Source organism: Suillus discolor (genome assembly GCF_016758755.1).
Source record: "Suillus discolor strain FC423 chromosome Unknown F5147scaffold_38, whole genome shotgun sequence".
NCBI lineage: Eukaryota > Fungi > Basidiomycota > Agaricomycetes > Boletales > Suillaceae > Suillus > Suillus discolor.
The window spans coordinates 271,123-295,731 of NW_024541285.1; the positions used below are offsets into that span (position 1 = coordinate 271,123).

Sequence of the window (24,609 nt, forward strand, 5' to 3'; positions counted from 1 at the left end):
CTAACTACAACTGATCAATAGAATGCACAGAGATTTGTTTTGGCATTGAACAATAATCTAACATTTGATTCGAGAATTCAACTATTAAACAGTATTAAGCAACGATACAGAGACATACTGCATAAAACTTTTTGCGGCACCAATATGCAAACCCATTCTCTGTTGGTTTGTTTTCGAGACAAATATAACTGCCGTCAGCAATGCCAATACAACCAGGAAAACCCCAGCCAGCCATTTCTGCAGAGAGAAACTGCCTCCGTTGCTCGCCTGGCCAAGCTAGATGAGCACTTCGGATATTCTGAATTGCTTGGCAAACTCGATAGCAATAGATGTATACTGAACCCTCTGCAATTGACATCACGCCCGCAGTTTTGAGCCCACTCTCGGCACCCAAACGGCATAAGAACGTGGCTAGTTGGTAATAGACAGGGCGTTGAGGACGGTTGCTGGTCGAAACAAAAATCGGGTCACCAGATATCAAGTTGTGGAGATGCCAAAACGAATCTCTGTGCATTCTATTGATCAGTTGTAGTTAGTCTTTGAGAAGATGGAACACATCAGTGAACAGTCTCTTTACCAAAACCAAGCTTTGAATTGTCTTTCACTAGAGTGTCCAAGCAGAATATCGAAGAAATCCTTAGATTTTGGGTGGTTGTATTCTCCACATATGCCATATTTCTTACTGAGCGATTTCCATCTATGGTCTGCGGCCAGTGCTGCCAGTGCAAGGCCAAGAAGTTCGTTGTCATCATCTTCTGCTGCAGCCAGTTGTGCAATGGCCAGGAACTCAAGTTGTTTAGCTGTAGACTGATGGTGCTTTAGGGGCTTGCGTCCGAGACATCGTAGATGTGCCATGACGTATGATGCATTGATGATTGTAGGTACTGGAGACAAGTAGCATCCCCGCGCTCGCATTGTTGAAACTCCGCAATGATGAGTGCTGAACAACATACCTGCAGTCCATTATATCATTTTATTTCTTGTTCCCCACAGCAATCTACACTCACTCGCTAAAAAATAAAATGAGAAAAATAAAATGGAATTGAGTGGGGCTAATATCACCGCGTGCAAGCTTGGGGTTGTGGAGATACGTCAAGAAGGTGTTTTTATACCATTTGTCAGCTGTCTATGTGTAACAGTCAGTATGTGAGAATGTTGCCATATTCCGGTGTATTTCAAATCATATACAGGCCCTGGTATCACCTTCCTCGATCTCGCGGACTACTACTAATCTCAATAGTACTATGCTTGATTATGCCTGAGATCATGGGAACTGACACCATCAACCCGCAACGCCTCAGCCAGCAGTGCCCGGCACCTATCTTGATTCTTGTAGCGGGGAGACTCGGACTTACTGTCACTGCTCAGTGCTCCTAGCACTAGTAAATAAATGATCGATAAACTCTTCGATATTAAATCGGTTCTCATCAAACAAAGGCCTTGCTATTAACATTGCGACGCTCACAGATGTGCACATGTCGAATATCCTGAGGGATCAGCGGACCGCAAATGCAAAATGTGTATCGTCACCTTCCCTCGCTGGTCCAGGCTTAGCACAACACTGTACGCGGCAGCAAGTAATACGCAATTCAGTCAATCATGTGAGCAAGCCAGCTCACAGGGTATATCTCATCTCTACATTGGAGCCGAGGGATGGTGGATAGGCATTCGAAGTTCGACTGGATGCTGCGACTCTCCTGCAAGTTGGTCGTCTTGAAAATCGGGGTGATGCTCCTGAGGCTCCTCCCTTTGTTCTCATCACAAGGTCTTCACGCTACGAATGGTACTGTCTATTGCTCGAATTTGCGTGTCCCGGTCTCGTCCTTGAGCTGAATACCTTCGTCTTAGAGTAAAACCTTCGTTTTAGTAGGGCAAAACTCCGAGAAGATGTCACGTGTAAGCAAAAGGTTCAAACGATCTGGCGGAGTTGCAAAAACGGTTCTACCCCTCCCCTTCCCATGGCGCAGCTGCCCAAAGGCCCTCGACCTACTGCCGGCAATTGCCGCTTGGCAATAACCATTGGCAGAATGGCAGACTTCTGCCCACAACACTCGGGCCCTCATAATATCTTGAGAAGACCACTATAGGTCCTACCCATCATCCACACATATGTTACACACATGTCCAATGAATTCAGTTTATCTATCAATTACCCAAACTCCGGCGCAAGTGGCTACTACAGGCCATCTGGGCACGCAACCCCAGTCTCAAGTCCCTCGCCCCAGCCCCCTCAGACTCTTGATATGCAAATAAATCGTGACCCAAACGAAGGCTACCCACAACACAGACAATCTGCACAAGCCCCCGCATCCATGTGAAGGTAAAAGCACTCGCTGCATTCGCCCTCCTTGAGCGACAAGGCTATCGAGGAACTCGCCAAGAAGCAGAGCTGCGGAATATCGGCATTAGACCTCTAGAGCAATTTCCAGGGCCTGGTACTCCCCATGCTGCGATCTCTGGTGTGTACGCGCTCGTGTGTATGTAAGACACGCATAATACAATAAGAGCCGATTGAAGCCATAGTATAGGTGGCATCCAACGCTGCAGAATTCTCCTTCGACTTGATGCCGACATCCTGTAAGTCGGTTTCTCCTTTATTCCATGATGGCATCGTCTGTCAGTCCCTCGAGAAGATGCATCTAGACCCAGGTTATGATCCACACGATCAGGCTCCAGTGGCGCGCATTATTTGTTTCTGCCCTTGATCCTAGTAATGCATATCTTCACGATCATGACTACATATATTGAGCAGGCACGATGATATGTAGCGGTTTGTGTGTTGATATCTTTTCCAGACTGAGCATCGAGAAGAGATGGAGGGGACAAACTACGTGGAGCTCTGAATCGGGGAAAAACTTTCATGCTGCAGTTGAGCAACGGGTGTTTGCGGCTGATAATGCTTCCACCGTGACCAACAGCAGTCTTACCTCTCCATTTTTCTCCTGCATTTACCATCAAGTTGGCTTTCGTTCTATCGTGGAAAGATGATGACCCCGATGCGTTACATCTTGCTTGTCTTGGGCGTTATTGTACGTGTTCATGTCAACTGGACAATTTACCTAGCTTGACACTGGAACAGATTTCAATTCACTACATTATGAGCTTTACGTATGAGGAATACGGAAAGGCGACATTCATCTCAAATATCGCAGAAAAATGGACTGGTCCAAAGTCAAACCCTCTCTACAAAATACCCGTGCCCGACGAGTACTGCAAGCCAGATTCGCCCATGCACTTACAAGACCGCAAAGCGAATGCCTCAATCGTCGTACTTGTACGGAACTCTGAGCTTTGGGGAATCATGAGCAGTATGAAGCAACTCGAGGATAGGTTCAACAGGAAGTTCCAGTATCCTTATGTCTTCCTCAACGACGAGCCCTTTACGCAGAGCTTCCAAGAGTGCGCCCCTTTACGCTCGAATTCTTGAAACTGCTAACAGGCCATAAAGCCACATACGGGCCTTGACCAATGCCACGGTCGAATTCGGTCTCATCCCATCCGACCATTGGCATCAACCATCGTGGATTGATGAAGAACGAGCAAGCAAGTCTCGCGATGACATGGTGAAGAACGATGTGATTTACGGAGGTAGGTTACCTTACAGTTCTAAGCGTATATGTAGCGTGACAATTTTTCAGGTAGCGTTTCGTGCGTATGCTAAGTTACCGTCGCTGCTTCTGACTAACTGCTCCTAGATACCGGAATATGTGTCGCTTCAACTCTGGCGTACGCGATCGTGATGCGTCTTGGCGAAGTCATCTCACTAGTCCTTAGTTCTTCTATCGACACGAGCTCTTGCAGAAGTACCGGTACTATTGGAGAGTCGAGTGAGTGGACGCAGCCGAAGGAGATGCGATCTTATCTTCCCCAATCAGGCCAGACATCCAGCTTTTCTGCGACGTGGACTATGATCCCTTTCTCATGATGCAAGACCAAAAGAAGGTGTATGGTAAATCAAAAGATGCTTTAAATCATAAACTAGTCTCAAACATCGACAGGCTTTACCATAGCAATATCCGAAATCCCAGCTACCATCCCAACGCTATGGGACGTTGTAAAGTGTAAGCGTATTCGGCATTTACTATGATTTCAATCACACCTTCCTCTAGCTTTCATTGATGCTAATCCTGACTCCGTGACTCCTGGAAATGCGATGGAATTTCTCTCTGATGATGGCGGAGAGTCCTACAGTCTGTGTCACTGTAGGTTACTGCACATCGCGACGTTCCCCAGGCTAATGAAATCACGTGGCCAGTCTGGAGCAACTTCGAAATCGCAGATCTTGACTTCTGGCGAGGCGAGGCATACTCGAAATTCTTCGAATATCTTGATGAGCAGGGTGGATTCTATTATGAGGTGAGCCTTGTTTGCACGCTTTGGGACATGGTTTCATTTGGGATAGCGTTGGGGAGATGCACCAGTTCACAGCATTGGAGCTGCACTGTTCGCGAAGAAGGAACAAATTCACTTCTTCAATGACATCGGGTATCAGCATGACCCCTTCGAGCACTGTCCACAGGGAGATGTGCACACGAAAGGAAAATGTTGGTGCGACCCTGATGAGAGTGTCGGCAAGTATTTCTATACAAATGTTGGACCACCACTGAAGCCGGTTTCTTCAGACTATCAGATATATTCATGCCTTGACCGATATGATAAGCTATTCTCGTAGACCGAAACATCAGTGCCGTCATGATGTATGTTCTTAGCAGTGAGTGATGTGTCCCTATATGACACTATAGGTGCCGCACTCCACGATCTGCAGTGTCTACCTCTGAGGGGCGTATTCACGATGAACTGTACTACACCTAGTCAATGATGTGATTTTGACTTACGTATGTATTGCGAATATATTGGTACTGCAAGGTATGAACTTATAATCCATGATTACTCTGGTTTTTACTCACGGAATCATAAAGACACCTCTAGTTTGAGTAATTGTATGACGTGCACGCTCATTAGTATGCGTCACATCCATAATGGGTAGTAGTAGGACTTCCGTATACCGCCAGTCTAACTTGAAGACGGCGGATATATACACGAAGAATTGGGCTGCCTATTTCTGAACTCTGAACGTTATCTTCGCCATATAATCAAGAAACACATCTCTCAGCTGTTCATCCTCATCGCGTTTGACTGCAACTTTGTCGTCTTCTGTTTTGTCATCGTTTTTCGGTTCCTCCCGTCTCGCTGGTGGTGATCTTCCTGATGTGACTGTAGGAAGTTCAACATCGTCATCGTTTGTCATCATTTCTTTCCTTCGTCATCGTTTCCTACTTCATCCTTTGGCATACCGGACTCTTTACTGTACTTTATATACTCGTTGTTTCTTTCTGTTTATACCTCAGCGGTTCTCTCAATCACGCTGAGGTATGTATTCCGTTTCACTTATGTTTCGTCACTCTCTTACTATGTCTCTCTATAGACTTGTTCTTTAGTCGCATTCTTACAGTGACGAGTCGCCTGTCGTGTCTTCCGCGCGAAGCTATGGCCCATGCAACAGATAGTGATAATATTCCTATAATGAATAATGGTCATAAACTAATCTCCAAACATCATACCACCGTGACATATTATTGCGTAATCATGCAACCATTTCGTACAGTTCCACATCCTCGACAGACCATTCATAGCCAAGACACCTCAGCTCCACGAACCGGAACGTTGTGTTGCATCGCTCAAAATTAAGGTCTCGCCGAAGACGAGCAGATCAGCGCGGTGAAACATACGCAGGCGATGATTTAAAGTGATTTCAAGAATAGTCTTGTTTAACTCCGCCTTCGCCTGAGAGCACGAAAATTCTTTCTGGTATACATCACCACCCGCGCACCGGCGGAAACACTCCTCATCCAATCTAAGAAAGCTTCCACAGGTGGTGGCTCGAAACCAGTGTGCATCACTATCCCGCATTACTGCGTTTGTTCCGGCTGTTGTCGCATTAGCGCTTGGAGGATGCATGTCGCTCTTTCTCTCCCCTACCAAATCACAACTTCCAGACTACAATCCTCCATCACTTAATTACTCACACAATAGACACCCTTCGGGCACTGTGGGAGCATGAACTTCGAAGATGTCGCCGAAAGCGTCAGGGAACTTATTAAAAGGGACGTTTCAGAGGAAAGAAGACAGCTCGTGATTGGAGGCAGTCATGGTGGGTTTGTCGCTGCTCATCGTATGTCGCACATTTTTCTCCACAATAGGTTTTTTCAAGCACGCTCGAACATACACGCTTCGATAATGCTTATGCCCACTTTCGCGCGCGCATACAGTGATAGGCCAACACCCAATTTATACCCTTGACCGACGACGATTGTCCAAGTTTGAACATGGTGTAATTCGAAATTCAATTCAATCCAATTCAATTCATTCCTTTCTCTAGATGAAACATGTCCACGTGGATATTCGGAACAACGCGATCTGGTGTCGTGCGATATCCCATTTACCTTATCGGCTCCGTTAATCCCATGCATGAAGAGTGGCGAATCCCTGATATACGTGAAATCATGGGAACAAACAACCCGTAACGCTCGCTCTCCAACTTGACCCTCACAGGACCATCACCAGGAGAACTTGCCACAGGACAGCGCGAAAAACAAATAAAAGAAGTCTAGAGATCGATTTTACTCATCTCGCCGTGCCACATCATAGAATCCGAAAATCCCCCTGGTACCACCTTCCTTGATCTCGCGAACTACTACTAACCTCAATAGTGTGATCATAACCTCATGGGAGCGGACACCATCAACTTGTAACCGGCACCTATCTGGAGCAGGGAGACTCGGACTTACCGTCACTGCTCCTAGCACTAGTAAATAAATGGTCGATGAACTTTTGGACGTCAAATCGGTTCTCATCGAAGGGAGGCCTTGCTCTAATCTTGCGACACTCACGGAGGTGCATGTGTCGAATATCCTGCGGTATCAGCGGCCCGGAAATGCAAATGCGTATCGTCATCTTCCCTCGCTGGCTCAGCGCAGCACTGTACGCGGTAGTAAGTAATACGCAATTCAGTCATTCACTTGAGCAAGCCAGCTCACAGGGTATATCTCTACGTTGGAGCCGAGTGGTTGTTCGGCATTTGACTGGATGCTGTGGCTCTCCTGCAAGTTGTTCGTCTTGAAAATCGAAGACATACTCCTGAGGCTCGTCATCCCCGACTCGGAGTGGGGCTAGTTGAATCATCAATATCTCTTCATGGCTGCTACTCGCAATCGGAGTATTAGTATTCATGTTAGCGTTGGCATTTACGTTCATTGTTTGCAATGGGACAGGACCGAGGGTCATTGCTTGGTATGTTTCGCGATAACTCGCCTTGTCTGGTATGCGAATCTGCCCGGATGCTGCGAGCCATGTGTACCTGAACAAAGTTCTTGCGCTGACATGGGTAAACGGGACTAGGTCAGACTGAACACGCGGCTAGAGGTCTTGCATGTACGCGTGATAAGCTTGCTAGAATTCACCAGCCAAGAAACAGAAACAGTGGTTGTTATTCACTAGGAATTACAACATTAAACAGCAATTTTTGAAAGTCGGCAAAACTATTGATAATCTCTTTCACATTTGTGCGTTTGGTGGGAGTGAGGTACGAGTGCATCGGTCAAGCAGCATCAAGAGGACCATGCAAGTTAATCAGCTATGCACATTGTAAGATCGACAAGGTGAGATCTGATGCGAAGCTAAGCTTACCTCAACCCCGGCCTAGTAATTTGTGATGCGAGCAGCCTGAGGACATTGCATGAGAATATGATACGATTTAGAGCGAAGTGAGGCTTACAGGAGGCGTCTTGCGCTTTTCGTCCTCCTGTAGACATTTATGAGAATGATACTATCTAAGGCGATGCGAGGCTCACGATGGCAGTCTTTCTAGCATCCTGTGGATATTGTATGAGAATATGATATGATTTAAGGCGAGGCGAGGCTTACAGGGGGAGTCTTGCGCTTCTCGTCCTCCTGTAGACATTTATGAGAATGATACTATCTAAGGCGATGCGAGGCTCACGATAGCAGTCTTTCTAGCATCCTGTGGATATTATATGAGAATATAGTATGATTTAAAGCGAAGAGAGGCTTACAGGGGGAGTCTTGCGCTTTTCGTCCTCCTGTAGACATTTATGAGAATGATACTATCTAAAGCGATGCGAGGCTCACGATAGCAGTCTTTCTAGCATCCTGTGGATATTGTATGAGAATATAGTATGATTTAAGGCGAAGAGAGGCTTACAGGGGGAGTCTTGCGCTTTTCGTCCTCCTGTAGACATTTATGAGAATGATACTATCTAAGGCGATGCGAGGCTCACGATAGCAGTCTTTCTAGCATCCTGTGGATATTGTATGAGAATATAGTATGATTTAAAGCGAAGAGAGGCTTACAGGGGGAGTCTTGCGCTTCTCGTCCTCCTGTAGACATTTATGAGAATGATACTATCTAAAGCGATGCGAGGCTCACGATAGCAGTCTTTCTAGCATCCTGTGGATATTGTATGAGAATATAGTATGATTTAAGGCGAAGCAGGGCTTACAGGAGGCGTCTTACGCTTCTCATCCTCCTGTGGACATCGTATGAGAGTATGATACAATTTAACGCGAGGCACGGCTTACAAGGGCCTTTGCTCTAGCATCCTGTGGACATTGTGTGACATTATGATACGATTAAAGACGAGGCGAGGCTTACCACTGGCGCTCCAGCGCTGACAAGGGCCGTCAGGCCGAGGAGGATAACGAGAACAGTAGAGAGGCGGATAAACATGATGCTCAGTTGATTTTACTTGTAGAGAGGTTGTTGGCCACTTGAATGTTGGTACTGTCTATTTTATACTGATGTAAAGGCGTATGTTGGATATGGTCGGACTGCTGGCATTGAATCAGTGACTCAAGAAAGTTCGATGGTATTCGTCCACGGGTGTTGGCCATCAAGGTATACGTGGTATTGCAAGATTCGTGATGAGCTAGACAGTCTTAATGCTAGTGAGCAAACAAGTTGATAGAAGTTACTAGTCACAGTCCGGCCCGGGACTGCTAAAAATACGAATTCCCGAAACAGTTGTGTTCGATTTGAACTCGCGAGCGAAGAAAAGCATCACCATTGGATGACATACTGAAGGTTCGCGCCATGATTCTGGACCATGCAGTTTAATGTATCAGTGATGTATGATAATGTGAATCGACGCACTCTAAAACTCTACCAAGTCTGGAGGCCAGTTTCTGAAGTTCTGAACACCCTCATCGAAATGCTACTTCTCCCAAGTTCAACAGACTGGTGGACCTCACGGACACTGTAGAATGCAGTAATTAATATTGTCCGCAAGAAACTCGTCGTGAAGCACTGTAACACCTTATGAAGAAACCTTTAGCTGGCTTTACAGCAAGTCTGGGAATCCACATTTCCGGCAGTCCGATCCGTCCGGCTGAGTGCGGGTCCGTAGATCTGTCCGAATCCGAGTCTGTGCAAAACTTGTCAGTTAATCGTCATGCCATATATACAACTTATGAGGTCATTTTACGACTAGTCACACATCTTGAACACGTCAGTTTATGTAGCGATCTCCAAACTTGCCTGAAGATCAGCTGCAGATGGTTTGGGCTTTCGCCTGTCTCGTGCACTGACGGGCTGGCCGGTTTTGTCATCCCTTTTGAAGGTGTTACTCGCCTATGACTCAACCGGCTTTCTCGTCCTCTGTGCTTGCCTCCCAATGGACTCGACCGCCGTGGACCTTCCAGATTCTAAACTGTTTGCACTTACGAAGGCGTCTCTGAAATACCTAGTTCGGGCCACATGCTATAGCTCTGTATAGTCTTGTCAATGTACTAGGGTCCTTGACATACAAATTATAGTGACTTGGCGCTTGGGTGACCCGGTCAGACTCGGAAGTATTCAGCTATTTTGGGTGATGGTGACGAGGGAAGCAGTGCTTCCTCATTAATGGTCGTCTCCGTGTAATTCGTACCTCTAGCACAATGAAAACAACATATTCTGCTATCTGACACGCTGGCAGAACATAGTTCTGACAGGGTCTACCAGCTCTGCTGGCAGAGCTACAAAATAGTTTTGCCCGAAACACTATCGGGAACCCATAGTCTAAATTGTGGGGTAGAACGTTGTACGACAGAAACAAACAACCTTTGCTAAAGCGCTGGCCGGTCAAACACTCGTAAGCCTCTCGCGACCCGCTTGAAACGGCCAATCGTTGGCGGTTGTGCAATGTGGTCTGAAATTCGAACCGTGAAGTACGTATGGTGCAGTAAGGACATTCATCGCAAATATCCTTTCCTCGTTCTCACTTCTCATATTCTAAATATTGAAGGTGACTTTTGACAGAAAAAGATCTGAATACAAGATGAGGTCCCTGCAGCTGCATTTTAGCGATCAAGGACTGCGGAAGACTTGAGATGTTCCAGATGGCTCCGAACCTCGCGCAAGCGTTCGCGTGACTGAAATACACCGGGTATAGTAGATCTTGTCGACGCAAGGGAGCATAGAGAAGATGATACGAGCCACAGCTTCTGTATCCAGTACATCAGCGGAGCGCACATCCGATAGTTGAAGGGATGTATGCCGTGATGGCAAACACTCCACTGTACGGTTGACGTCAATATTCACAGCGTCAATTCGACATTCTGAACTTATTCAAATGACAAATAAGGACATTGACGAAGCATTGCGAGTAGTCCACGGAATGTGATGGTTTTTTTGTCTTCTAATTTCAGAGAGCAGATGCGTGGCCAACATGACATGGCCTCCGAGGATCGTCGTCGTCAAGGTGGGCGCAACAATAAGGAAATTCGAGCTTTGCGACTCGGTCTTGAAATTGTGTGATTGCTGTCCAAGAGCTGTCCGGATCCTGACCTCCCGAACTGCAGGACTGCATCCTAGTGTGCTCAAGAGTCTGGCACACTGTACGCTGGTATATGGCATGAAAAAGCCGCTCAGCGTCTACCCAAGGAAATAAAGGTCTAAATTTTTTCAGCGAAGGGATGAGTGTTGTAATGTATGCAGCCGTTTCTGCCAGGAAAGAAAGACCTCACAGGAGAGGTTGAGGGAGGGTCCGAAGGTCATATCATTGTCTGATGCAGAAGGGACTATATTCTCCATACGAACCGTGACTGTGAGAGGTTGGAGAGGTGCTTCCATGCTGCCTAGTCGAAAGGTGGACAAGACAGTTACAAGTCGCTTGCACAAACGGACACTGTCAGGTAGAATGGGCAGTTTATCTGTTGTAGTGCATCGACGTGCATCAACGATAAATGTTCGAGAGCAGTACACCGGATCAATTAATTTTAGGTCCGGAACAATGACCTGGGTCATAAAGAAGCAGAAGACTGCAGGTATCTATTCGGACATAGAGCCGTGAATAACGACTACGGTCTCGGGAACATGCATGTCTTTTTCGGGAGGACTGAGAGAAGGTGAAAATCCTAGTCGGATGCTCGTTCAATATGCATTGAGCGTACATGGGCAGTGTGACACAAGAATTGGCAAGCTTCATTCGCCGGTGATGGTTCGATAACGTCAAAGTAAGGAGGGTTATACCAGGTGCGCTGTGTTTAGGTGCTCGGTGAGATAGTAATGAACGAAAGAGGATGAACAGGGCACGATATTCTGCACTCACCTCTACCGTACAGTATATCATTGGACGCAACCTTGTCACACAGCCTAGCGGTGGACCAGAGGTCACTCATTGCGAGTTCGTGGAATGTTTGACACGTCGTAGATTTGCAAGTGCTGCAAGGGATGCCCACGCCAATGACACCTTGTGATACGACACGACGATTGGGTCCTGGGTTGCATTGACAAGCTTGAATATCTCTAGGAGGATTTCGCAAACGAGTAGAGTCCGATGCATCAATGGGTATCGATAGTCCTAGAGCACACAGCACGGACACGGACAAACGTCCAGTGAAAAATTTCGTAACGAGTCCGGCATTCCCAAATCTGCGCATTGCATGTCGTTCATAGCATACAAATCTCTGGCCATGATTTGAACCGCGAAGTTGCATCATAGAGTCCTGGAATATAATCATGAGAGCGACAAATTGATGAGAGACGCCCGCTGGTTGATTGATAAGAACATGATTGTCTCAGTGACACCCGATCGAGTCTAGTGTGCGGTCAAGTAGAGGGGTGTAAATTTACAGGTGTAGAATAAGTTATCGAAGGAATGGTCATGAACCCGTGCAGCTTGGTGACCGACGTTCTCCGAGTCCAAACATGTATACACCATACCAGACAAAGCGCAATCATGCAACCATTTCGTACCGTTCCACATCCTGAATCTACCTCGACAGACCATTCAAGAAACACACATTCATCATGATAGCCAAGACACCTCAGCTCCGCTCCGAACTAGAACATTGTGTTACATCGCTCAGCGCTCAACATGACGGTGAAACATACCCCAGGCGATGATTTAAAGTGATTTCAAGAATAGTCTTGTTTAAGTCCGCCTTCGCCTGAGAGCACAAGAAGTTTTTCTCATACCCATCACCGCCCGCGCACCAACGGAAACACTCCTCATTGAACATCCAATTTAAGAAAGCTTCTACGAGTGGTGCCCCGAAACCAATGTGCATCACTATCCCGCATTACTGCGTTTGTTCCGGCTGTTGTCGCATTAGCGCTTGAAGGATGCACGTCCCTCTTTCTCTCCCCTACCAAATCACAACTTCCAGACCACAATCCTCGATAACTTACTCACACGACAGACACCATTCGGGCACTGGGAGCATGGACGTCGAAAGCGTCAGGGAACTTATTAGAAGGCGCATTTCAGAGGAAATAAGATAGCTCGTGATGGGGGGCAGTCATGGTGGGTTTGTCCCTGCTCATCGCATGTCCCCTTTTTCTCCACAATAGGCTTTGTCAAGCACGCTCGAACATACACGCCTCGACAATGCTGATGCCCACTTTCGCGCGCGCATACAGTGATAGGCCAACACCCAACGTAGCATCGCTCCGCAACCCCGTCATCTTATCAGGCAAACTCACAACGAGGACTGATATTCCTGATCGGGTTTATCCTGAATTCTGGGTTTCTTGCACTGACTGACTCCTACAGGTAACCCACATCCAACTCCCCCAGATTGCGAATGCCAATGCTCACACTCCCGCTAATGACCCCCAGAAACATACAACATCCTCTTCACCGCATCCCCGATCGCGCACGTCAACAATATAACAGCGCCAGTGCTGATATTGATAGGCGATGATGATCTGAGGGTCGTTCGGGGGTAGGGTTTTTGGTTTTACCCCGCGATTAAGGGGAGGGGTGAGTCTCGGAGTGGGAATGAGAATGAGACCGGGAAGGGAAAAAAAGGACAGTAGATGTACTATCCTTTCCCGGAGAGTCACATGCAATCGATGGAGTTGAAGTTGCGAGGGTTTCATTTGAGGCTATGAAGGATTGGTTCAAGGCGTTTGAGAAGGTCAGTTAGTTGTGCGTTGGTGCATACGGGAAAGTGAGATTTTTATACCCTTGACCGACGACGATCGTCCAAGTTTGAACATGGCGTAATTCGAAATTCATTCCTTTCTCTAGATGAAACATGTCCACGTGGATATTCGGAACAACGCGATCTGGTGTCGTGCGATATCCCATTTAGCCTATCAGCTCCCTTGATCACATGCATGATGGAAGAAGAGTGGCGAATCCCTGATATACATGAAAATATGGGAGAAACCAACCCGTATCGCTCGCTCTCCACCTCGACCCTCACAGGACACCGGGAAAAATTCTAGAGATCAATTCTATGGGAGTTGATACCATCCACCCGTATCGACAGCACATATCTTGATTCTTGAAGCGAAGAGAAACACACTCGGAGCTGGCCAAAGGACACTGCGAAAAAATGGAAAATCATGTAGAGTTTACAAGCCTAAACAAATTTCTCCGAGTCGCTGACCACCGTCCGTCCGCGCCATATGTAATATCCTGTAATGAGTCATCAGCAAGCCTGTGACTGCAGTCGATATGAAGAGAATATCTACCAGTGAGGATGCAGAGTCGTGGCGCTTAGTACGGTAGACAACTATCGTCACTGCTCCTAGCACCAGTAAATCAATGATCGACCAACTTTTTGACATCGGATCGGTTCTCGTCGAAGGGAGGCCTTGCTACCAGTATTTCGACGTTCGCGGATGTGCATGTGTCGAATATCCTGAGGCATCAGCAGCCAGGAAATGCAAAATGCGTATCGTCATCTTCCCTCGCTAGCTCAGCGCAACACTGTACGCGGTAGTAAGTAATACGCAATTCAGTCATTCATGTGAGCAAGCCAGCTCACAGGGTATATCTCTACGTTGGAACCGAGGAGTTGGTGGATAGGTGTTCGACGTTCTACTGGATGCTGCGGCTCTCCTGCAAGTTGTTCGTCTTGAAAATCGAAGAAATACTCCTGAGGTTCGTAATCTCTGACTCGGAGTGGTTGAATCACTGATCTCTCTTGATGGTTGCTACTCGCAATCGGGCATTAGCATTCATGTTAGTGTTAGCATTTACGTTCATTGTTTGCAATGGGACACGGACCGAGGGCCATTGATTGGTATGTGTCGCGATAACTTGCCTTGTCTGGTATGCGAATCCGTCCGGATGCTGCGAGCCATGTGCGCGTGATAAGCTTGCTAGGATTCACCAGCCAAGGAACAGAAATGGTAGTTGTTATTCACTAGGAATTACAACCTGTCAAGAAATTGGACAGCAATCGGCAAAACTGTTTATGATCTCTTTCGCATTTGTGCGTTTGGTGGGAGTGAGGTACTGGTGCGTTGATCAAGCAACATCAAGAGGACCATGCAAGTTATTCAGCTATGCAAATTGTAAGAACAACAAGGTGAGATCTGACGCGAAGCTAGGCTTACCTCAACCCCGGCCTAGTAATCTGTGACGCGAGCAGCCTGAGGACATTGCATGAGAATGTGATACGATTTAAGGCGAGGTGAGGCTTACAGGAGGCGTCTTGCGCTTCTCGTCCTCCTGTGGACATTGTATGAGAATATAATACAATTCGAGGCGATGTGAGGCTTACAGTGGCAATCTTTCTAGCAGCCTGAGGACATTGTATGAGAATATGATATGATTTAAAGAGAGGTGAGGCTTACAGGGGGAGCAGTCTTTCTAGCAGCCTGTGGATATTGTATGAGAATATGATATGATTTTAAAGCAAAGGAAGGCTTACAGGGGGGTCTTGCGCTTCTCGTCCTCCTGGGGACATTGCATAAGAACATGATACGATGGAAGGGGATGTGAGGCTTACAATGGCAATCTCTCTAGCAGCCTGAGGACATTGTATGAGAATATGATATGATTTAAAGAGAGGCGAGGCTTACAGGGGGAGCAGTCTTTCTAGCAGCCTGTGGATATTGTATGAGAATATGGTATGGTTTAAGGTGAGGCAGGGCTTATAGGGGGAGTCTTGCGCTTCTCATCCTCCTGTGGACATTGTATGAGAATATGATCCAATATAACGTGAGGCACGGCTTACAAGGGCCTTTGCTCTAGCATCCTGTGGACATTGTGTAACAATATGATACGATTGAAGGCGAGGCGAGGCTTACCACCGGCGCTCCAGCGCTGACAAGGGCCGTCAGGCCGAGGAGCACAACGAGAACAGTAGAGGGGCGAATAAACATGATAATCAGTTGATAGAGGTTGGCCACTTGAATGTTGGTACTGTCTGTTTTATACTGATGTAAAGTCATATGTTGGATATGGTCGGAGTCCGTCGGACTGCTGGCATTGAATCAGTGACTCAAGAAAGTTCAATGGTATTCGTCCACGGGTGATGGCCATCAAGGTATACGTGGTAGCGCAAGATACGTGATGAGCTAGACAGTGAGCGAACGCGAAATATAAGTTGAAAGTAGTTACAAATTGTTCTGCGGCCCGGGACTGCTAGAAATTATTCCCGACACGGTCGGGTTCGGTTTGAACCCAACCCGAGCGAAGACCATTGGATATGATACTATAAGGTTCGCTTCTAGACCATACAGTTTAATGTATCAGTGATCAATGTATAATAGACGCACTCTAAAACTTTACTAGGTCTGAAGGCCAGCTTCTGAACACCATGCTATGATGGACTCCACGGATACCGTAGAATGCATACGGTAATTGATATTGTCCGCAAGAGACTCGTCGTGAGGCAAGAAACCTTTGATCAGCTGACTTTACAGCAAGTCTGGGAATCCACATTTCCGGTAGTCTCTCTCGGGCCGGTCCGTAGATCTGTCCGGATCCGACTGTGCAAAGTTAGATTTTAACATCGTCATGCAACTCATGCCAGTAGTACAATGTATGAGCTCATTCTTACGACTAGTTGCACATCCTGAACACATCAATTTGTATAGCGATCTTCAAGCTTGGCCTTGCATGAAGATCAACTGTAGATGCTTTGGGCTTTGCCCTGTCTCGTGCATTGAAATTTGACGGGCTGGCAGTCCCGCTGGCTGGTTTTGTTATCTCCTTCTGAAGGTGCTACTCGCCTATGACTCAACCTGCTTTCTCATCCTCTGTGCTTGCCTGCCAATGGACTCGACCGCTGTGGACCTGCCAGATTCTACTGTTTGCACTCACGAAGGCGTCTCTGAAATACCTAGTCCGGACTACAGGCAGTCTTGTCAATGTACTAGGGTCCTTGACATACAAATCAGTGACTTGGCGCTCGAGTGACCCAGTCAAATCCAGCCAGGCTCGGAAATTTGTATTGGTATTCAACTATTTTGGGTGATGACGAGGGAAGCAATGCTTCAAGTTCTTCAAACCCATTAATGGTCGTCTCCATGTAATTCGTACCTCTAGCACAATAAAAACAACATATTCTGCCATCTGCCACGCTGGCAGAATATCGTTCTGACAGGGTCTGCCCGTTCTGCTGGCAGAGCTACAAAATAGTTCAGCCCGAAATACTATCGGGGATGCATTGCAGCATAGTGCGGTAGAAATTTGTACAGCACACACGAACCACCTTTGCTGAAGCGCTGACCGGGACCAGTCAAACACTCGCAAGTCTCTCGCGATCCGCTTGAAACGGCCAATCGTTGGCGGTTGTGCAATGTGGTCTGAAATTCGAACCGCGAAGTACGTATGGTACAGTAAAGACATTCATCGCAAATATCCTTTGCTCGTTCTCACTTCTCGTATTCTAAAGATTGAAGGTAACTCTTGACGGAAAAAGATCTGAATACAAGATGAGGTCCCTGCGGCTGCATTTTGGTTTTTTTGTCTTCTAATTTCAGAGAGCAGATGCGTGACCAATATGACATGGCTTCGGGGGATGGTCATTGTCAAGGTAGGCGCAGCAATAAGGAAATTCGATCTTTTAAGATTCGGTGTTGAAATTGTGTGATTGCTGTCCAAGGGGGTTGTCCGGATCCCGATAATCCTAGAGCACACAGCACGGACAGCACGGACACGAACACACCTGCTACTAGTAAGTACCATCAGCACGTTCAAGGCTGGAGCTGTGATTAATCCATATAAGGTATTGACGCGACTGATCCAACTGCACGCGCCTCTGCTGTCCACCAACCCCAGGCACCTACTAGTGGCGATATTGAATGGGACGTTTGGCCTGATGGCCACATCACACGAATTTACTCACGCGAAGATGCCAAACGACCTGAGGTCAATGTCAATCACCGATCTCTCTTGATAGGGGCATTAGCATTTACGTTCATCGTTTGCAATGGGGCAGGGACTGAGGGCCATTTATTCGTATGTTTCGCGATAACTTGCCTTGTCTGGTATGCGAATCCGTCCGGAATCCGGATGCTGCGAGCCATGTGCACCTGAACCAAAGTTCTTGCGCTGACATGGGTAGTCAGACTGAACACGCGGCTGGAGGTCGTGCATGTGCGCGTGATAAGCTTGCTAGGATTCACCAGCCAAGGAACACAAATAGTAGTTGTTATTCACTAGGAATTACAACATGTCAAGAAATTGAACAGCAATCGGCAAAACTATTTATGATATCTTTGGCATTTATGGGTGATGTGGGAGTGAGGTTCTGATTGAAGGCGACGTGAAGCTCACGACGACATTACTCCTAGCAGCCTGAGGACATTGTATTATGAGAGTATGATACAACTTAAAGCGAGACGAGGCTTACAGGGGGTGCCCCGCGCTTGTCAATGTCATCCTGGGGACATTGCATGAGAACATGATATGATTGAAGGATATGTGAGGCTCACGATGCTAGAAGACCTCACAGCCTGCGGACATTGTATTATGAGAGTATGATACAATCTAAAGCGAAGCGAGGCTTACCACTGGTGCTGGACCAGCGCTCACAAGGGCCGTCAGGCCGAGGAGGACAACGAGAACAGTAGAGGGGCGGATAAACATGATGATCAGTTGATTTCACTTGTGGAGAGGATGTTGGCCACTTGAATGTTGGTACTGTCTGTTTTATACTGATGTAAAGTCGTATGTTGGATATGGTCGGACTGCTGGCATTGAATCAGTGGGACTCAAGACGGTTCGATGGTATTCGTCCACGGGTGTTGGCCGTCAAGGTATACGTGTTATTGCAAGATTCGTGATGAGCTAGACAGTCTTAATGCCAGTGAGCGAACTCGAACGCGTTGATAGTAAGTTGACTGGTAGATATCGAAATTGTTCTGTCGCCGTCCGGCCCGGGAATGCTAGCAATTCGAATTTCGAATTCAAGTATCCCCAGATGTAAGGTTCGCACCATACTACTTCTCCCAAGTTCAACAAACTGGTGGACACCGTAGAATGCAGTAATTAATATTGTCCGGACTCCGCAAGAAACTCGTCATGAGGCACTGCAACACCTATCCTCAGCCAGAATGTTAGGGATTTGACCAGTCTGGGACAGAATCTGGGACACAGTATGGGAGAAAGTATGGGACATCGGCATGGAAACAGTGACGGAAGTCGGTCCTTGGCGCTGTTGCAGACAATGAGCAAGTGAGAAACAGTGACGGATACAGAAACATTCATACTCCGCTTGGAGGTGCGGATGTCCCATACTTTGTCTCAGACTTGCTCCCAGACTTTGTCCCAGACCGGCCAAGATTCTCAGAGGCGCCCTCCCCTCAGCTGACTTTACAGCAAGTCTGGGAATCCAAGTTCCCGGTGGTCTCCATGCGGCCTGGGTCCGTAGATCTGTCCGTCTGTGCAAAACTTGTCAGTTAGATTTCAACCTCGTGATGTCATACACTACATTTTTATGACTAGTTACTCATCTTGAACACGTCGATTTATATAACGACCCACAAGCTTGGCCTTGCCTCAAGATAAGCTGCAGATGTTTTGGGCTTTTGCCAGCTGTCTCGTGCACCAACGGGCTGGTTGGTTTTGTCATCCCCTATTGAAGGTGCTACTCGCCTATGACTCAGTTCTGGCTACAGGCTATTTATAAGCTCTGTCATCAATGCCTTGAAATACAAATTATAGTGACTTAGCACTTCGCGCCAGGCATTCGTGCGGCTGGAATACATTGGGTTGTGGTAGATTTTGTCGACGGAAGGGAGTATATAGAAGACGATACGATCATACGAGCGACATCTTCTGTATCCACTACATCAGCGGAGCGCACATCCAATAGCTGAAGGGATGTATGCCAAGATGACAATGATTCCACTGTACGGTTGATGTCAATATTCACAGCGTCAATTCGACATTCTGAACTTATTCAAATGAGGACATTGATGAAGCGCTGCGAGTGGTCCACGGAATGTAATGGTTTCTTTGTCTTCTAATTTCAGAGAGCGGGTGTGTGGCCAACATGACATGGCTTCGGAGGATGGTCATTCAAATCAAGGTGGGCGCAGTAATAAGGAAATTCGAGCTTTACGTAAGATTCGGTCCTCCTCGGGGTTGTCCGGATCCCGATAGTCTTAGAGCACACAGCACGGACACGAACAAGCGTTCAGTGAAAATTTTCCGTGGCGAGTCCGTGAGTCACAACGTCGGTCATGAAATTAGAATCATGTTGACATGTATGGGCCACCTCTACCGCGTCGAATTTCAGCCCGAGATCGAAAGGTGATTTGTAGTCCTCAGGCCAGGAGAACTTGTAATCCGCGGATCGCATGTCATTCTACCATACAAATCTCTGGCCATGATTTGAACCGCGTAGCGTAATGAAGTTGCATCATAGAGTCCTTTACAACTTCTTAGATCCTTCTAGGAAACTTGAATTTCCGACATAACTCCGCCTTCGCCTGATCACTCATACCCATCACCGCCTGCGCACCAACGGAAACACTCCCAATCCAATCTAAGAAAGCTTTTATAGGTGGTGGCCCGAAACCAGTGTCACTATCCTGCGTTACTGCGTTCGTTCCGGCTGTTGTCACATAGCGCTTGAAGGATGCACGTCCCTCTTTCTCTCCCCTATACCAAATCACAACTTCCAGACCACAATCCTTCATAACTTACTCACACAACAGATACCCTTCGGGCACTGTGGGGGCATGGACGTCGAAGACGTCGCGGAAAGCGTCAGGGAACTTGTTAAAAGGGGCGTTTCAGAGGAAATAAGACAGCTCATGATGGGAGGCAGTCATGGTGAGTTTGTCGCTGCTCATTGTATGTCATCTTTTTCTCCACAATATGTTTTTCAAGCACGCTCAAACATACATGCCTCGATAATGCTGATGCCCACTTTCGAGCGCGCATACAGTGATAGCTCAATACCCAACGTAGCATCGCTCCGCAAGCAAACTCGCAATATTTCTGATCGGGTTGATCCTGAATGTTTCTTCCACCGACTGACTCCTACACGTCACCCACATCCCTATCCTACATTGCGAATGCCAACGCTCACACTCCCGCTAATGACCTCCAGAAAGTTGAAACATACAACATCCTCTTCACCGCATCCCCAATCACGCACGTCAACAATGTAACAGCACCGGTGCTGATATTGATAGGCGAAGATGATCTGAGGGTCGTTCGGGGGTAGGGCTTTTGGTTTTATCGTGCGATCAAGGGGAGGGGTGAGTTTCGGAGTGGGAATGAGAATGAGACCGGGAAGGGGAAAAAAAAGGACAGTAGATGTGCTATCCTTTCCCGGAGAGTCACATGCAAATGATGGAGTTGAAGTTGCGAGGGTTCATTTGAGGCTACGAAGGATTGGTTCAAGGCGTTTGAGAAGGTCAGTTAGTCGTGCTTTGGTGTATACGGGAAAGTGAGATTTTTTATATCCTTGACCGACGACGTCGATCATCTAAGTTTGAACATGGTGCAATTCGAAATTCAATTTAATTCATTCCTTTCTCTCGACGAAACGTGTCCACGTGCGATATCCCATTTACCCTATTAGCTCCCTTGATCTTATGCATGAAGAGTGGCGAATTCCTGTTATATGTGAAATCATGGGAGCAAACAACCCGTAACGCTCGCTCTCCGCCTCGAACCTCACAGGAATATCACCGGGAGAACTGGCCATAGGACACCGCGAAAAAAACTAGAGATCAATTCTACTCATCTCGCCGTGCCGCATCATAGAATCCGAAATCCCCCCAGTATCACCTTCCTTGATGTCGCGGACTCCTACTAACCTCAATAGCGTGCTCATACCCTCATGGGAGCTGACACCATCAACCCGTATCGCCAGCACATATCTTGATTCTTGAAGCGAAGAGACTCAGACTCGGAGCTAGCCAGAGGACACTGCGAAAAATGGAAAATCTTGTAGAGTTTACAAGCCTAAACAAATTTCTCCGAATCGCTGACCACTGTCCGTCCGCGCCATATGTAATGTCCTGTAATGAGTCATCAGCAAGCCCTGTGACTGCAGTCGATATGAAGAGAAGATTTACCAGTGAGGATGCAAAGAATGTCCGAGTCGTGGTGCTTAGTACGATAGACAACTATCGTCACCAGTGCTCCTAGCACCAGTAAATCAATGATCGACCAACTTTTTGACATCGGATCGGTTCTCATCGAAGGGAGGCCTTACTACCATTTCGACGCTCGCGGATGTGCATGTGTCGAATATCCTGAGGCATCAGCGGCCAGGAAATGCAAAATGCGTATCGTCATCTTCCCTCGCTGGCTCAGCGCAACACTATATGCGGTAGCAAGTAATATAATATGCAATTCAGTCATTCATGTGAGCAAGCCAGCTCACAGGGTATATCTCTACGTTGGAACCGAGGAGTTGGTGGATAGGTGTTCGACGTTCGACTGGATGCTGCGGCTCTCCTACAAGTTGTTCGTCTTGAAAATTCCCGAGGCTCGTCACCTCCGACTCGGAGTGGGGCTAGTTCAATCACCAATCTCTCTTGATAGTTGCTATTCGCAATCGGGGCATTAGCATTTACGTTCATCGTTTGCAATGGGACAGGGACCGAGGGCCATTTATGGGTATGTTTCGCGATAACTTGCCTTGTCTGGTATGCGAATCCGTCCGGAATCCGGATGCTGCGAGCCATGTGCACCTGAACCAAAGTTCTTGCGCTGACATGGGTAGTCAGACTGAACATGCGGCTGGAGGTCGTGCATGTGCGCGTGATAAGCTTGCTAGGAGTCACCAGGCAACTTGAAGAACAGAAATAGTAGTTGTTATTCACTAGGAATTACAAGTCAAGAAATTGAACAGCAATCGGCAAAACTATCTATGATTTCTTTGGCATTTGTGCGTTTGGTGGAAGTGAGGCACGAGTGCATCAGTCAACAACATCAAGAGGACCATGCAAGTTATTCAGCTGTGCACATTGTAAGATCAACAGGGTGATCTGGTGCGAAGCTGGGCTTACGTCAACCTAGTCGAGAGCAGCCTGAGGACATTGCATGAGAACATGATATGATTGAAGGCGATGTGAGGCTCACGATGATAGCAGTCCTGGCAGCCTGAGGACATTGTATTATGAGAGTATGATACAATTTAAAGCGAGACGAGGCTTACAGGGGGTGCACCGCGCTTGTCAATGTCATCCTGGGGACATTGCATGAGAACATGATATAATTGAAGGTAATGCGAGGCTCACGATGGTAGAAGTCCTACGAGCCTGCGGACATTGTATTATGAGAGTATGATACAATTTAAAGCGAGACGAGGCTTACAGGGGGTGCACCGCGCTTGTCAATGTCATCCTGGGGACATTGCATGAGAACATGATATAATTGAAGGTAATGCGAGGCTCACGATGGTAGAAGTCCTACGAGCCTGCGGACATTGTATTATGAGAGTATGATACAATTTAAAGCGAGACGAGGCTTACAGGGGGTGCACCGCGCTTGTCAATGTCATCCTGGGGACATTGCATGAGAACATGATATAATTGAAGGTAATGCGAGGCTCACGATGGTAGAAGTCCTACGAGCCTGCGGACATTGTATTATGAGAGTATGATACAATTTAAAGCGAGACGAGGCTTACAGGGGGTGCACCGCGCTTGTCAATGTCATCCTGGGGACATTGCATGAGAACATGATATGATTAAAGGCGATGCGAGGCTCACGATGGTAGAAGTCCTACGAGCCTGCGGACATTGTATTATGAGAGTATGATACAATTTAAAGCGAGACGAGGCTTACAGGGGGTGCACCGCGCTTGTCAATGTCATCCTGGGGACATTGCATGAGAACATGATATGATTAAAGGCGATGCGAGGCTCACGATGGTAGAAGTCCTACGAGCCTGCGGACATTGTATTATGAGAGTGTGATCCAATTTAAAGCAAAGCGAGGCTTACAGGGGGTGCCCCGCGTTTGTCAATGTCATCCTGGGGACATTGCATGAGAACATGATATAATTGAAGGCAATACGAGGCTCACGATGGTAGAAGTCCTACGAGCCTGCGGACATTGTGCTATGAGAGTATGATCCAATTTAAAGCGAGGCGAGGCTTACAGGGGGTGCCCCGCGCTTGTCGATGTCATCCTGGGGACATTGCATGAGAACATGATATGATTGAAGGCAACACGAGGCTCACGATAACAGCCTGCGGACATTGTATTATGAGAGTATGATACAATCTAAAGCGAGGCGAGGCTTACCACTGGCGCTCCAGCGCTCATGAGGGCCATCAGGCCGACGACGACGACGAGAACAGTAGAGGGGCGGATAAACATAATGATCAATTGATTTTACTTGTGGAGAATGGATGGGCACTTGGATGTTGGTACTGTCTGTTTTATACTGATGTAAAATCGTATGTTGGATATGGTCGGACTGCTGGCATTGAATCAGCGAGTCTAGACAGTTCATTAGTATTCGTCCACGGGTGTTGGCCATCAAGGTATACGTGTTATTGCAATATTCGTGATGAGCTAGACAGTCTTAATGGCCAGTAAGCGAACGCGAAATACAAGTTGATAGTAGTTACAAATTGTTCTGTCGCCGTCCGGCCCGGGACTGCTAGAAATTCGAATTCCCAGGACGGTCGGGTTCGGTTTGAACTCGCGAGCGAAAAAAAAGTATCACCAGATGTAAGGTTCGCACTATGCTACTACTTCTTCCAAGTTCAACAGACTGATGGACACCATAGAATGCAGCAATTAATATTGTCCGCAAGAAACTCGCCATGAGTTGTGAAGAAACCCTTGGCTGATTTTACAGCAAGTCTGGGAATCCAAGTTCCCATGCGGCCCGGGTCCGTAGGTCTGTGCAAAACTTGTCAGTTAGATTTGAACATCGTAA

At 47.2% G+C, this 24,609-nt stretch overlaps 8 protein-coding genes across 8 annotated transcripts; 3 read left to right on the top strand and 5 right to left on the bottom strand.

Moving 5' to 3' along the window:
- Window positions 1–115: 115 nt before the first annotated feature.
- F5147DRAFT_527218 (uncharacterized protein) lies at window positions 116–514 on the bottom strand (the record flags this gene model as incomplete). Its single annotated transcript, XM_041430018.1, has 1 exon — window positions 116–514. A coding segment is annotated over one exon (399 nt), but the record flags the coding sequence as incomplete, so codon positions are not given.
- A 2,470-nt stretch (window positions 515–2,984) lies between these two features.
- Window positions 2,985–4,672, top strand: F5147DRAFT_746449 (glycosyltransferase family 15 protein; the record flags this gene model as incomplete). The annotated part of the gene is made up of 11 exons (XM_041439845.1): window positions 2,985–3,029; window positions 3,080–3,399; window positions 3,449–3,592; window positions 3,696–3,726; window positions 3,775–3,827; window positions 3,876–3,949; window positions 3,999–4,061; window positions 4,110–4,202; window positions 4,256–4,356; window positions 4,403–4,571; window positions 4,623–4,672. 11 exons carry the CDS (start codon window positions 2,985–2,987, stop codon window positions 4,670–4,672), a joined length of 1,143 nt encoding a protein of 380 aa, XP_041291256.1.
- A 2,859-nt stretch (window positions 4,673–7,531) lies between these two features.
- Window positions 7,532–8,962, bottom strand: F5147DRAFT_242070 (uncharacterized protein). Its single transcript, XM_041428797.1, has 15 exons — window positions 8,672–8,962; window positions 8,599–8,619; window positions 8,520–8,546; window positions 8,447–8,467; window positions 8,371–8,397; window positions 8,298–8,318; window positions 8,222–8,248; window positions 8,149–8,169; window positions 8,073–8,099; window positions 8,000–8,020; window positions 7,924–7,950; window positions 7,851–7,871; window positions 7,775–7,801; window positions 7,687–7,722; window positions 7,532–7,633 (listed from the first exon to the last, which is right to left on the bottom strand). Exons 1-14 carry the CDS (start codon window positions 8,744–8,746, stop codon window positions 7,699–7,701), a joined length of 387 nt encoding a protein of 128 aa, XP_041291257.1. The 5' UTR covers window positions 8,747–8,962; the 3' UTR covers window positions 7,532–7,633; window positions 7,687–7,698.
- Window positions 8,963–15,185: 6,223 nt separating this feature from the next.
- F5147DRAFT_838102 (uncharacterized protein) lies at window positions 15,186–16,124 on the bottom strand. Its single transcript, XM_041444127.1, has 6 exons — window positions 16,019–16,124; window positions 15,548–15,969; window positions 15,475–15,495; window positions 15,320–15,422; window positions 15,247–15,267; window positions 15,186–15,194 (listed from the first exon to the last, which is right to left on the bottom strand). Exons 2-4 carry the CDS (start codon window positions 15,689–15,691, stop codon window positions 15,375–15,377), a joined length of 213 nt encoding a protein of 70 aa, XP_041291258.1. The 5' UTR covers window positions 15,692–15,969; window positions 16,019–16,124; the 3' UTR covers window positions 15,186–15,194; window positions 15,247–15,267; window positions 15,320–15,374.
- Window positions 16,125–16,261: 137 nt separating this feature from the next.
- Window positions 16,262–16,848, top strand: F5147DRAFT_702674 (uncharacterized protein). Its single transcript, XM_041437802.1, has 2 exons — window positions 16,262–16,284; window positions 16,340–16,848. The coding sequence occupies exon 2, from the start codon at window positions 16,477–16,479 to the stop codon at window positions 16,717–16,719; it is 243 nt and encodes an 80-aa protein (XP_041291259.1). The 5' UTR covers window positions 16,262–16,284; window positions 16,340–16,476; the 3' UTR covers window positions 16,720–16,848.
- Window positions 16,849–17,877: 1,029 nt separating this feature from the next.
- On the bottom strand, window positions 17,878–18,335 carry F5147DRAFT_838103 (uncharacterized protein; the record flags this gene model as incomplete). The annotated part of the gene is made up of 4 exons (XM_041444128.1): window positions 17,878–18,044; window positions 18,100–18,129; window positions 18,182–18,202; window positions 18,258–18,335. 4 exons carry the CDS (start codon window positions 18,333–18,335, stop codon window positions 17,973–17,975), a joined length of 201 nt encoding a protein of 66 aa, XP_041291260.1. The 3' UTR covers window positions 17,878–17,972.
- A 1,408-nt stretch (window positions 18,336–19,743) lies between these two features.
- On the top strand, window positions 19,744–21,246 carry F5147DRAFT_761939 (uncharacterized protein; the record flags this gene model as incomplete). Its single annotated transcript, XM_041440552.1, has 4 exons — window positions 19,744–19,914; window positions 20,411–20,528; window positions 20,586–20,704; window positions 20,809–21,246. The coding sequence occupies 4 exons, from the start codon at window positions 19,744–19,746 to the stop codon at window positions 20,923–20,925; spliced, it is 525 nt and encodes a 174-aa protein (XP_041291261.1). The 3' UTR covers window positions 20,926–21,246.
- Window positions 21,247–22,729: 1,483 nt separating this feature from the next.
- On the bottom strand, window positions 22,730–24,041 carry F5147DRAFT_775282 (uncharacterized protein; the record flags this gene model as incomplete). The annotated part of the gene is made up of 17 exons (XM_041441695.1): window positions 22,730–22,744; window positions 22,797–22,817; window positions 22,873–22,902; window positions 22,955–22,975; window positions 23,031–23,060; window positions 23,113–23,133; window positions 23,189–23,218; window positions 23,271–23,291; window positions 23,347–23,376; window positions 23,429–23,449; window positions 23,505–23,534; window positions 23,587–23,607; window positions 23,663–23,692; window positions 23,745–23,765; window positions 23,821–23,850; window positions 23,903–23,911; window positions 23,967–24,041. 17 exons carry the CDS (start codon window positions 24,039–24,041, stop codon window positions 22,730–22,732), a joined length of 456 nt encoding a protein of 151 aa, XP_041291262.1.
- Between the last annotated feature and the right edge of the window lie 568 nt (window positions 24,042–24,609).

Coding starts and splice junctions, on each gene's coding strand:
- F5147DRAFT_242070 (XM_041428797.1), bottom strand. CDS start 8,746: ATGTTTATCCGCCTCTCTACTGTTCTCGTTATCCTCCTCGGCCTGACG. Junction 8,620..8,671: donor TCAGCGCTGGAGCGCCAGTG/GTAAGCCTCGCC, acceptor CAATGTCCACAG/GATGCTAGAGCAAAGGCCCT. Junction 7,723..7,774: donor AAAAGCGCAAGACGCCTCCT/GTAAGCCTCACT, acceptor CAATGTCCTCAG/GCTGCTCGCATCACAAATTA.
- F5147DRAFT_838102 (XM_041444127.1), bottom strand. CDS start 15,691: ATGACTTTACATCAGTATAAAACAGACAGTACCAACATTCAAGTGGCC. Junction 15,496..15,547: donor TCAGCGCTGGAGCGCCGGTG/GTAAGCCTCGCC, acceptor CAATGTCCACAG/GATGCTAGAGCAAAGGCCCT. Junction 15,423..15,474: donor ATGCTAGAGCAAAGGCCCTT/GTAAGCCGTGCC, acceptor CAATGTCCACAG/GAGGATGAGAAGCGCAAGAC.
- F5147DRAFT_702674 (XM_041437802.1), top strand. CDS start 16,477: ATGACTCAACCTGCTTTCTCATCCTCTGTGCTTGCCTGCCAATGGACT.